The sequence below is a fragment of the Oncorhynchus masou genome, chromosome 2 (assembly GCF_036934945.1).
Source record: "Oncorhynchus masou masou isolate Uvic2021 chromosome 2, UVic_Omas_1.1, whole genome shotgun sequence".
Lineage (NCBI taxonomy): Eukaryota > Metazoa > Chordata > Actinopteri > Salmoniformes > Salmonidae > Oncorhynchus > Oncorhynchus masou.
Genome location: NC_088213.1, coordinates 38,260,073 through 38,271,752, shown reverse-complemented (window position 1 = coordinate 38,271,752; position 11,680 = coordinate 38,260,073). Strand labels below are relative to the sequence as shown.

The 11,680-nt window shown below is 39.6% G+C and overlaps 1 protein-coding gene and 1 non-coding gene across 3 annotated transcripts; both read right to left on the bottom strand.

Annotated features, from left to right (window-relative positions):
- Positions 1-3,019: 3,019 nt before the first annotated feature.
- lto1 (LTO1 maturation factor of ABCE1) lies at positions 3,020-5,541 on the bottom strand. Of its 2 annotated transcripts, none has more exons than XM_064923067.1 (5): positions 5,382-5,541; positions 5,162-5,267; positions 4,256-4,326; positions 4,019-4,136; positions 3,020-3,770 (listed from the first exon to the last, which is right to left on the bottom strand). In XM_064923067.1, the coding sequence occupies exons 1-5, from the start codon at positions 5,432-5,434 to the stop codon at positions 3,753-3,755; spliced, it is 366 nt and encodes a 121-aa protein (XP_064779139.1). In that variant the 5' UTR covers positions 5,435-5,541; the 3' UTR covers positions 3,020-3,752. The 2 variants fall into 2 exon arrangements, with proteins under 2 accessions (XP_064779139.1, XP_064779130.1); XM_064923058.1 differs by having other exon boundaries at positions 3,020-3,798; positions 5,382-5,540.
- A 5,756-nt stretch (positions 5,542-11,297) lies between these two features.
- trnaf-gaa (transfer RNA phenylalanine (anticodon GAA)) lies at positions 11,298-11,370 on the bottom strand. The gene has a single exon. It is a non-coding gene; the product is annotated as a tRNA-Phe (tRNA).
- Positions 11,371-11,680: the final 310 nt, after the last annotated feature.

Genomic DNA, 11,680 nt, shown 5'->3' with positions numbered 1-11,680 from the left:
TTATGCAAGGAATTCCTTTGATCAGGGTTTTCTGTAAAGAAAAAGGTGTGAAATCCTAATCCTTTCCCACAGCCCTGCTATCGTGAGCTGGACAAACAGTGGATAAAGGTTTCAGCACATAAGACAATGCGGCACCAAATCCCTGCTGGCACATAGACATCTCTCTCTCTCTGAACATCATGCCACAAACTGCATCTTATAGCATTTGTAAACTAAAGGATTAATACAACTGCAGCCATAATGCTCACTATTTAATTAACAAACACCAAAACAACTATCCTAAAATACCTAATCTAACCCTGGGTTTTAACCTGTTGTTGATTATATTGTAAACTTTTTACATCCATATCTGACCAATCAGATCAGCTCTTTTGCCAATGATCAGCGCTGCATTTTATCACTGGGGAAATGTTCGTACACATCACTACATAAGGCTGGGAGTCCCTGACTACAAGAAGGGTCCAGCACTGGCTACTTTTTGTATATAAAGTTGTTCTTCAGACACTCCGCAACAACCTCAGCTCACGTATTAACTGGGATCCAGCGATTTTCAGACCCACTCTCTGGACTGGCTTGTTCTGGAGGTCCCGCAGGTACCCATCAGGCCACCTTGAAATTACACTTGCTTGTCTCCACTGGACAGCTTAGATTGAGTTTAAGGGAGGTGATATGTGAGAGTTGTGATTGTTTTGATTAATCTTATAATATTGAATGTATTGATATTATTTATTGTATGTTCATGTTTTGTATTTATTAAGGATCCCCATTAGCTGCTACTTTTCCTGGGGTCCAGCAACATTAAGGCAGTTATATGCAATTTAAACATATTACATTTCAATAACACTTTTCACATGTTCACTGGGCTCCCTTGCAAATGAGACCCTGGTCTCATTGATGACCTCAACTTATATAAGTAATTGTAATTGACGGATAGCCAGGGCCACACTCCAACACTCAGACATAATTTGCAAGCAACACGTGTTCAGTGAGTCTGCCAGACCACAGGCAGTAGGGAAGACTAGGAATGTTATCTTGATAAGTGTGTGAATTGGACCATTTTCCTATGAAAATGTAATGAGGACTTTTGGGTGTCAGGGAAAATGTATGGAGTAAAAAGTACATTATTATCATTAGGAATGTGGTGAAATAAAAGTTAAAGTTAACAAAAATATAAATAGTAAAGATACCCCCAGAAAACTACTTAAGTTGTTTTCTGGGGGTATTTTTACTTAAGTGTAAAAGCAACTGATTGTTGGGTACTGTAGGTCACAATAAAATGTCAAAGGCTTTCAGATGGGCCAGAGTAAAGAAAAGACGGTACCCACTGGTCTAAGGCCCTGGGCATTTGTGAAGGAACTCGAGTATTTCACATAAACCTGTGGGCATCGGAGGTTCACATTAATACGGTGTCCTCAACCTCTGACATCTTAGCACTTGCAGTTTCAGAGGAAGGATCAACATTGCTCCCCAAGTGCCATCAAAAAGTACACGGATGGACTCGTCAGGACATGCTACCTCAGTGTGGTATCCTTTCAACATTTTTACCCATGTCTGTAGCTGTGATGCAGATGCAGAGCAGCTTGTGACATCATGCATCAAGGTCTTTTAAAAAGTTATGAAATCACCTGACTTCCACCGTGATAACTATCAACATTAAAATATTAAACTGAGTAGCTGATTCTGGGTGCCAAGATTAATTGTAACTGAATGTTCAAAAAAACAAAAGCATGAAAATATATACTGGCATTCTTCAGACATACTGCATAATGGGCTCGACAGCTGCTAAAACTGAGCTCAGATAGCCATCTGCCTCCAGGACTGGAATGGGGGGGTGCATGAGGCACCAAGGCAAGGGAACACTATATGCCACAATTTAGTTTGGGGCTTTTTCCCCTCGAATTGCCTGGCGGTTGCATTTGTCACGTCTTCTTTTCATGTCACCACTCGCCACCTGCTCCAGAAATTCCAGAACATTCTCTAAACCCTCCAGTGCCCCCATATCCCTCTGCCTCCTCCCTTTCCTTGGCCCCATCCACTCTGCTTGCCCAACACAAGGAATCAAAGAAACAGTGCAGCTACAACTTTCATTCACTGGCATACCCCCTCTCTCCCTCTGTTCTTTTTGCATTGGACTCAAACACACAAGTAACTACGAATCAGGTCAGACCGCACAAAGATGAGCAGTGCACTGGCAGTTCCTTCTTCCCTCCAGCTCATTTGGGATTTATCTGTCCCGCTCAGAAGGTGCCTCGGGGCAGTGCTCACCTGCTGCTGCACAGTGCATCAACCAGCTGCCACTGGCTAACCTCCCCATCTGGTTGTCTGAATTTATCCGTACAGCGAATAGAAAGGGGGGACCACGAACAAAAACAAGCGCTCCGCAGCCCCTGACATCGCTGGTGCCCCTTGATACCATTGTTACAGATCGAGGCCAATCCCACAAATGACTCAGGAGAAGGGGCTGAACATTAACTGACTGCTGACCACCAGTGAAATGAGGCTGAAAGGCCCAGTGGTGGAATTTCATGGGGATGGAGTTGGTTAAACAAAACCAACAGACAGTGATTGCTTTGTGCCTCTGGCAGGTGAATCCACCCTCCAGTCATACTGTATATAGTCATTTTACAAAAACAAAAGTGACTTAGAAACACATACCACATCAGTTTGTATTGCATAGTAAAGAATTGTGGTTTTGATCACTTATTTCATATAATGTTGAGTTTAATTCATGCCTGTAAACTAATACACCATAGCCGACGGAGGAGATCCATCTCCATACTCTTCCACATTATCTCAGCCTGAGGAGCTCACTAAAACATGGGTGTGATATTTTTCATTGACCACAAGGTGGGGATGTTGAAGTTTATGGCTATCCATAGGACCTCCTGCAACTTGATAATTTCAACCACTGAAATGATGCATCTCCTTGTGACCATTTATGTTTTAGCAAGTGTGAATAGACAAGGAAACAAATGTATTGGAATATGCTAACATTCATACTTCACAAGTACTTGATATAAATAGTGTTTTATTATTATTTCACATCAACCAGTAGTTTAAGCAATCATTCATTCTCAACCAGGTCACTCAAAATTGACCTACACTATTATAAAAAGTGTTCATTGGGGTTCTGTATATAACATTTAGGGATATATATATATATATATATATATATAAAAAAGCAAGCGATAGACTCCTTATTGGTTCCATTTGGAACCTTTTTTCTTCTTCTTCAAAGTGTAGATTTAAAAAAAAGAAAATCACTCATTTATCTCGAATCATTAGAATTACAAAATAATATGATGCAACTCAGCTCTCTCTTACTACCCAGACAAAGCAGTAAACATCAAGGACTATAGAACACCAGTTAGGCCTATGTAGCACTTCCTGTTCACTTTGTGTTCTCAGTAGCACTCCATATTTCAAAACTAGACTGATGCCCCACCAATTGATATCCTAACCTTTGTCATTCGAAAACACCAATTCTTCATAATACCAACTGATAGCATACTTTATGCTCCACCTTTAAAAGTCAGTTAACTACACTACACACCAATTCAGGACCTCCTGTTTACATAAGGGCAGGCCCACCTGCAGGTTCCTCCTCCTCAACTGTTCTCCTATCTTGTCTTCAAAGCCACAATGCTTCACAGGAAAGGTTGCATTCAAGGAACCTCCTTCAGATCCTCAAGCCGTGGGCTTTAGAGTTGCCAGTTCCCTTCAGAAGGATATTCCTCCAGACCCTCCAGACTTCACATAATCACTGAAGTCTGTTGGCACATTTAACAGAGAGCAGACCTAAAGGTGAAAGAAATAAAGAGGAGCTGAAGACCAGTACCTAGTTTTTCAGTAGACATTAGTTTAGACGTCAAAATAAGAGCATGAAAAACACTGCTGGCCAGTTTAGGTCATGGATAATCTAAAGGTCATGAACCTTTACAATGAAAAACATTTGAGTGAACCATGTTTTTTTCCAAGAGCTTATTCACACAATTGACTTGTGGTTTGAGTGAGATACCTGTCTAAACTTGGCCCGAACCTTCTCCATGTCTTCCTGGAGATGTTCATATTGAGGTTCTTCATGAGGGAACTTCTGAATCAACCCAAGTAGAGATTCCAAAACTTTCAGCCTTTTTCTGAAACATAAAAATAGACAAACTGAAGATCATATTATTTGCATGAAAGTCAACAGGAACAAGTGACCGATGAGTAGATGAGCTATAGGCATTTTATTATTGCAGAGGAGAGGTCAAACCTGGCTTTCACGTCTGTGTTGTTTTGAAGAAGGCATTTCCAAGTGATTCCAAATCCATAATAGAAGGAAACCTAGAAAAATAGGCGAGTGGAGTTTAGAAAGTTCTGTAGTTGGGGAGAAATTAGTTGTAAAACACAAAATCGCACTTATTTAACAAAGCTTTTTTTCACAAACCAGTAAGCCTATGCATGTAATGTGCGTGTAACAAAACCATGTATGACTTTAGTGAGTAACAAATCAGCTGCGGTAACAACACTGGCTTTCCATGCCTGCCCTGGGGGTTTTGACTAGCTATTAAAAAGTGCCTAGTCAGCTTCCCGAGTGGTGCATTGGTCTAAGGCACATTTGTTTGTTTCTAAGAGCTTATTCACACAATTGACTTGTGGTTTGAGTGAGATAGTCCTACCTGTCTAAACTTGTCCCGAACCTTCTCCATGTCTTCCACATTTTTGCGCATCAAGTTCAAAAAATCTTAAGTGATTTTGTTGAGCTTCACAATCCATTTTAGATACTTATGGAAGATTTGAACATGTGCGAAAAATAACTCAAGTCACATGACGAATGAGATTTGTGACAAATGCTAAAACGTTAGCACGTGGAAACAGTAACGTTAACAGCGAAACTAAACCAACGCATAGCCTGCTTACTACAGGGTAAGGAAACTAATGTCATTTTGAAATTTGCGTAAACTATCCTATAGCTAGTTTTCACTAGATGGTTTACAGCTTGTCAGAATTCACTTTTTGTAGCATGTTAGAACTTACGCAGTAGGTTAGGATAATTAACGTAGCATGTTAGGATAATTCGGTTAAGGTTAGGAAAATCAATAAGTTTTGCTCAAATGCAACAACAAAAAATATAATCTTTTGACGTCAATTTAGACATGACCCTGGATGCTCAACTTGCCTCCATTGAAAGCTTGGCACCATGTGATGCCCCATGTTTCCGACCATCAATCATTCCTTGTCGCGTGCCTTCACCGAACCCCTCACGGTACCCCTCTACACGGAACCTGAAATCATATAAAACTCATACGGTAATCACGAAACATTGCTACAACTCTAGCTAACTATAAACAAACAAGCGTCATGCTAAATAAGCTAGAGCAAGGCAGTATTTAGCCTACCTGTCGTCCGCCATGAGAATACAGTCAAATAAATCTTCACTTTTGTGGGCCATTTTCGAAGATTATTAAAAGAGTATCGCCTAATACAAATATTACTTGGCTATATAGCCTCGCCAACAGCTCTCGCTTCCGCAAACATCAGTTTGTGGCTACAGCATTGCTTTGGAAAGCCAAACAGTTAGTTCGCGCATCACTGCCATCTACTGTGTTGGAGTTTGTTCTCCTTCGATAAGGTATAACGGCGGTTGGCATCCAATGTTAATGGTGCATTACCGTTACCAGCTGGACGGGGTATTAAATAAAAACGAACAAATATATTCCGGAAAAGGGGTAAAACGATATCATACAAAATATCTAAAAAACAAAACCATCATACTTCTTCAATCACAGTCCACTACAAAATACATCCCTACACAGGCTCAGGGGCCTGTGATAAGGCTACGTTCACCGAGAGGAACGTTCTGCTGCATTCACAATGATTCCAATTTTCTTAGACTTCTCTGCTTGTGCTGTACAGTTTATGACCATTGCAATAAATAATACAAAGTCCACCTTTTTAACATGCAGCATTTCACTATCTCTCAGTTGATGAAAAAACTTCACTGGTATTGGTGGCTCTACTACCATTGCTTCTTCCACGCCACTCCTTCCTTCCCATTTTCTCACCGCCTCCAGATAGGTGATACACTGGACACTCCATGACTGTATAGTTCCCTAAAGGAAAAGCACCTTTAGTAAATCCGCTTTCTCTGTGAGAGCTTCCCATGTCTGGAATACACTGCACCACATATCACACTTTCACAAAATGCACGAAGACATGGCTAAAGGTCAATCATATTTGTGAACATAATCCCTAGCTGTGTGTTGCCGCTTTCCATGTTGTCTGTAGGTTGTGAGGTGTGGAAACACTTTATTGCTTTTATGAATTTGGTCTTGCTGATTTTTGTCCTATGTTGCTTTGTCTTGCTTGTCATGTTGCTCTGCGTGTGCTCACTGCTCAATGATTGTCTATATTGTAATTGTTTTTAATAACTTGCCCAGGGACTGCTACTGAAACATTGATTAATGTGCACTGTCTCTGTAAAAAATTAAATAAACTAAATTCTCCTTCAACTGGGCACTCCAAGAATTCAGGTGCATGTACACATCAACAGGTGCAGCATTTTCCTTCATCTAGCATACAATATTCTTCCCTTCTGCATGCACTTGACACATGACCAAATATTTTTACATGTATGACACGGAAGGGTCTTGTGCACAAAAGCTCTTACAGGGTATCTCATGAAACCTAATTTTGTATGAGAAGGGAGAGACTCAGTAGCATGGATGAAGTGAACTTATTTTCTCCGTCCACCATACAAGTCAATCGACTTGCACAAACCACTCCATCAATGTATTCAGTTATATCCTCTGCCTTTAGTTTGCACCACCACAGAAATAACCCCCTTGAAAGGCACCCTGCTACGAAAATCCATGCAGGAAACATTCCATTCCGATATCTTTTTGAGTCTTAACACACGTTTCTTCTGCTCCACAGACACACAAAACATCTAAATGAGACCACTTCTTGTGACTCTCCCCGACTCCACACTTTCTTCCAACACGTTCCAGATTTTCCTGGAAACGTTAAATGGATTCCCAAGTAGCATTCATCCAAAACCCTGACTCCGACCAAAAACTAGTGGTTTCCTATTTTCCAACATAGATTTACTTCTTTTGTTTCCCTTTTTCTTCACCACTCAGCACCCTCCCCAGTGCAAGCAGTGGTGTAAAGTACTAAGTTAAAATACTTTAAAGGATTACTTAAGTAGTGTTTTGGGGTATCTGTACTTTACTATTTATATTTTTGTCATCTTTTACTTCACTACATTCCTAAAGAAAATAATGTACTTTTTACTCCATTCACTTTCCCTGACACCCAAAAGTACTCGTTACATTTTGAATGCTTAGCAGGACAGGAAAATGGTCCAATTCACACACTTATCAAGAGAACATCCCTGGTCATCCCTACTGCCTCTGATCTCACAGACTCATTAAACACAAATTCTTCATTTGTAATATATGTCTGAGTGTTGGTGTGTGCTATCCATCAATAAAAACAATTGTGCCATCTGGCTTGCTTAATATAAGGACATTGAAATGATTTATACTTTTTAATACTTAAAAAGGTCATAATGACAAGTGAATGGCTATTATTTAATCCAGTAGCCTATAATTCACTTTAACTTTTCAAGACCTCAAATTACACAGGGCTATAAATCAAATGGAATATACATATTTAAACAAAACATAATACATTACGATCAATGTTTTGACTTCGATAACTTAAGGCCTAATTCTCTTATATATCCTTGGTCGTGGCATGGCCAACCGGTCACCTAGGATTTTGTTGTTCCCAGGATTGGCTATGGGAAAAGGGTTATAATTGTACTGATAAGCTTCAATTGACACAAGGTATGTTGAACAGTATAAAAAGCATTTCTGTAAAGCTGGGGCGGCAGGGTAGCCTAGTGGTTAGAGCGTCTAGTAACCGGAAGGTTGTAAGTTCAAACCCCTGAGCCGACAAGGTACAAATCTGTCATTCTGCCCCTGAACAGGCAGTTAACCCACTGTTCCTATGCCGTCATTGAAAATAAGAATTTGTTCTTAACTGACTTGCCTGGTTAAATAAAGGTAAAATAAAAAAGCTTTTGTAAGAGACGAGGCACAACAGTAAATAACAGTATCATCAGCATACAAATGAAGTTGTGCATTTTGGACATTTTTGTATAAATTATTTATATAAATAGTGAATAAGAGAGGACCAAGTACAGAGCCTTGGGGCACACCATTACAGACAGACAATTTAACAGAGATGAGCCCATCAAATTGAGTACACTGAGTTCTATCAGACAGATAGTTAGCAAACCATGCAACTGCATGCTCCGAAAGACCTACAATCGACAATCTCTGCCTTAGTATAGCATGATCAACTGTATCAAAAGCCTTAGAGAGATCAATAAAAGTGAGACAGTGCTGTTTTTGTCAATGGCTGATATGATTTAAAACCTTCATGGCTCCTGTAATTGTGCTATGCTTCTTCCTGAAGCCCGATTGGTACATTGATAAAATAGAGTTAGTAAATAAAAACTCTTTTAGCTGTTCACTTACAAGGGTTTCAAGTATTTTCACCAGAGGTGACAGCTTTGAGATTGGCCTATAATTATTTAAAACATTTGGATCTCCCCCTTTTAAAAGTGGTAGGAAAATGCTGATTTCCAGATCTTTGGAATTTCATTACATTCCAGGGTTAGATTGAACAGAGATGTAAGTGGTTCAGCTATGAAATCAGCTGCCAGATTTAAAATGCAGGGATCCAAAAGATCAGGACCTGCAGGCTTTCTCTGATCTAAGGATTTCAGGGCTTTATGTACCACCCGCACTGAGAATGGCAAAAAGCTAAAAGTTTGACCAGCTCTCACTGGTTCATCCACACAGGGTTGTACAGAGACAGAGGACACTGAATCAAACAGCCTACCAGATGAAACAAAGTTCTCATTGAAACAATTCAGCATTTCAGTTTTGTCATATATAGCAACAAGAGTCCTTCAAAACACATGACGGTAATTCATTAAAATTACTGTTACCAGACATAGACTTAATAGCCTTCCAGAACTTTCTAGGGTCATTCAGGTTATCAGTGGTAACAGACATAAAATATTCAGACTTGGCCTTCCTGAGAAGAAAAGAAAACTTGTTTCGTAACTGCCTAAAAATAAGCCAATCAGCATCAGAACATGATTTCCTTGCTTTAGCCCAGACTAGATTACAGTTGTGAATAATACAAGACAGCTCAGAAGAAAACCATGGATTATCCCGCCCTTTAACCCTGAACCTGCGGAATGGGGTATGTTTGTTTGTTTGTTTACTATTTGAGAAAAACCATCATGAAAGAATTTCCAGACAGTTTCCACATCAGGGATAACCTCAATCGTGCTCCAGTTAAAATAAAACAAATCATGAAAGAAAGCCTGCTCATTAAAACACTTCAAATTTCTCTTACGAATAAAACGTGGGTTTGTCTTTGGGACCTTAGTATTTTTAACAGCACAATGGTCACACCAACCGCAGAATATTTATGTGGAACATTTGTCAATATCAAATCAATCAGGGTAGATTTTTCTGGGCATTTAAGATTTGGGCGAGTTAATCAACTGGGTAAGATTCATAGAATTACAAAACATTTTTAAATCATCAGACACCGGCTTTAACCAACACCAGTTGAGATCACCAATCAAGATCATTTCACTGTAAAGAAGTTTAGACAAAAGGTTCATCAGAGAAGAAAATGCATCACCGAGAGCACTGGGGGGTCTATAACAGCCAATCACAGTTATAGAGAGGCCCTTTGAAACCTCAATATTCAAAGCAAGAAATTCCAAATGTTTACAAATAGTTTCAGACTTTGCCACACTTACAGGGAGTTTCGTTTTCACATATATAGCCACACCCCCACCTTTCTTAACTTGATCAGTGCGATAAACATTGTAACCACTTATACAAATATCATTATCAAAAACAGACTTGCTGAGCCAGGTTTCAGAAAACACAATTACATCAGCATTAGTTGATTTAGCCCAAATCCTAACCCCATCAATTTTTGACAACAGGCTGTGTACATTTAAATGAAAAATACCAAAACCAGATCTTGATTTAAAATCAGAGGGGACATTTGGAGACATTGCATATCAGGGCCAGGGTGAGGTGCACGTTACCTGATATCAACAAAAGAAGAATAACTAGGCACCTCTGTTTAATAACCTTGCACGGCTTTTTTAAGAGACCTACTGCAAGCGAAATCTACAAGTGAGTTTCTAGACAATACAAAGCAGTCATTTAAAACCATTAGACTTTGGTAATCCATAGGTTTCATTAATGTCATTCAGACTGTTTTGAAGTTGATACAACTGGTTATGATAGCTGAGGTTCATAGCTAGGTTCTGAACTAATATGTATACCAAATGTTTTATGGACCATACACAGATCGGCTACATAACTAGCTACACATCCATAGGCATACAGTTTTCTTTTAAATCCTCCACTGCACAATAAGCAAGAACATAGCTAGCTACGTTATTTAATCTATCTGCATTGCATGACAAATATCAGCAAGGTAAGCATACAAAATTGTACATTCAATTTGCAGTAAATGCTTTAGCTAGCTAGATTCTTCACATCAGAAGGTATTGACAATTACATGTTTCACAAGACGACAGCCTGGTTTGCTGGTTGTTTCAGGAGTCCCTAAAACAGAAAAAAAAAACGGAATTACAATTTCATACTCATGTCTTAACACCCATAAAATTAGCCAGGTCGCGTGGAATCATATTCGTCATGGGAACCAATCGATATGATTGGTCATCGCCCAGCGGTCGCCGCTAGCGATTTGCATAAAGTTGAAAAACGTTGATCTTTTTCACCGCCTCCCACGACACCTTCACCCCGCCCAAAGGTCCCCCGCCCTCTCCGCCTCTCACCGCTTTCCTTCCATTGAAAATGAATGGGAAGCGGTGTTTCACCGCGCAGCACCGTGTGCTAGTGAACACCGGGCAGCTCCTTCTCCACTCACGCGTCATCAGGCAAATTACGTTTATACAGTGTTGGATCCCAAAATAAATGTGCAAAGTCATAAAAACAAATTAAGTCATTTGTGCAAGACAAATTTGAATTAGTAACATCATACGTTTTGCGATATCTTAACATATTGTACATTTTGCTAATTCGTTACATTTAGGAAATTCGAAACATATCATATGAAAGGGATGATAGACATCAACAAATAATACATACAATATGAAACTTAACATATACTAAACAGGTTCTCAATGTGAAAACTCGTTTTCTGGTCTAAATTAGAACAGTCTCAAAAATATCGCCTGCCGAAACCCGGGATCGAACCAGGGACATTTAGATCTTCAGTCTAACGCTCTCCCAACTGAGCTATTTCGGCTACTCTCCGTAAACTAGTCCCATTAGATTTAGTCATACTTTTCTAAGGTCTGTGGTTGGCTGTCCGGTATATTCATCTGGCTTCAGGATAATCAATATGTTCTACTCATCTTTCTCTAATAGGGAGTGATAAATGCACCCACGTGGATGGAATAATCACTCACATGTTCTTTTCAAACTGCCAGAAAGACAATGCTTCCACCGGCTCACACATACTTTTAGTTAGAATTTGTATTAAAATTAGGCTAACCTTTTACTGACTACGGGTACAAAAAGGAGCCTCAGTTGATCTGGAGTCTTCTTGCTAACAG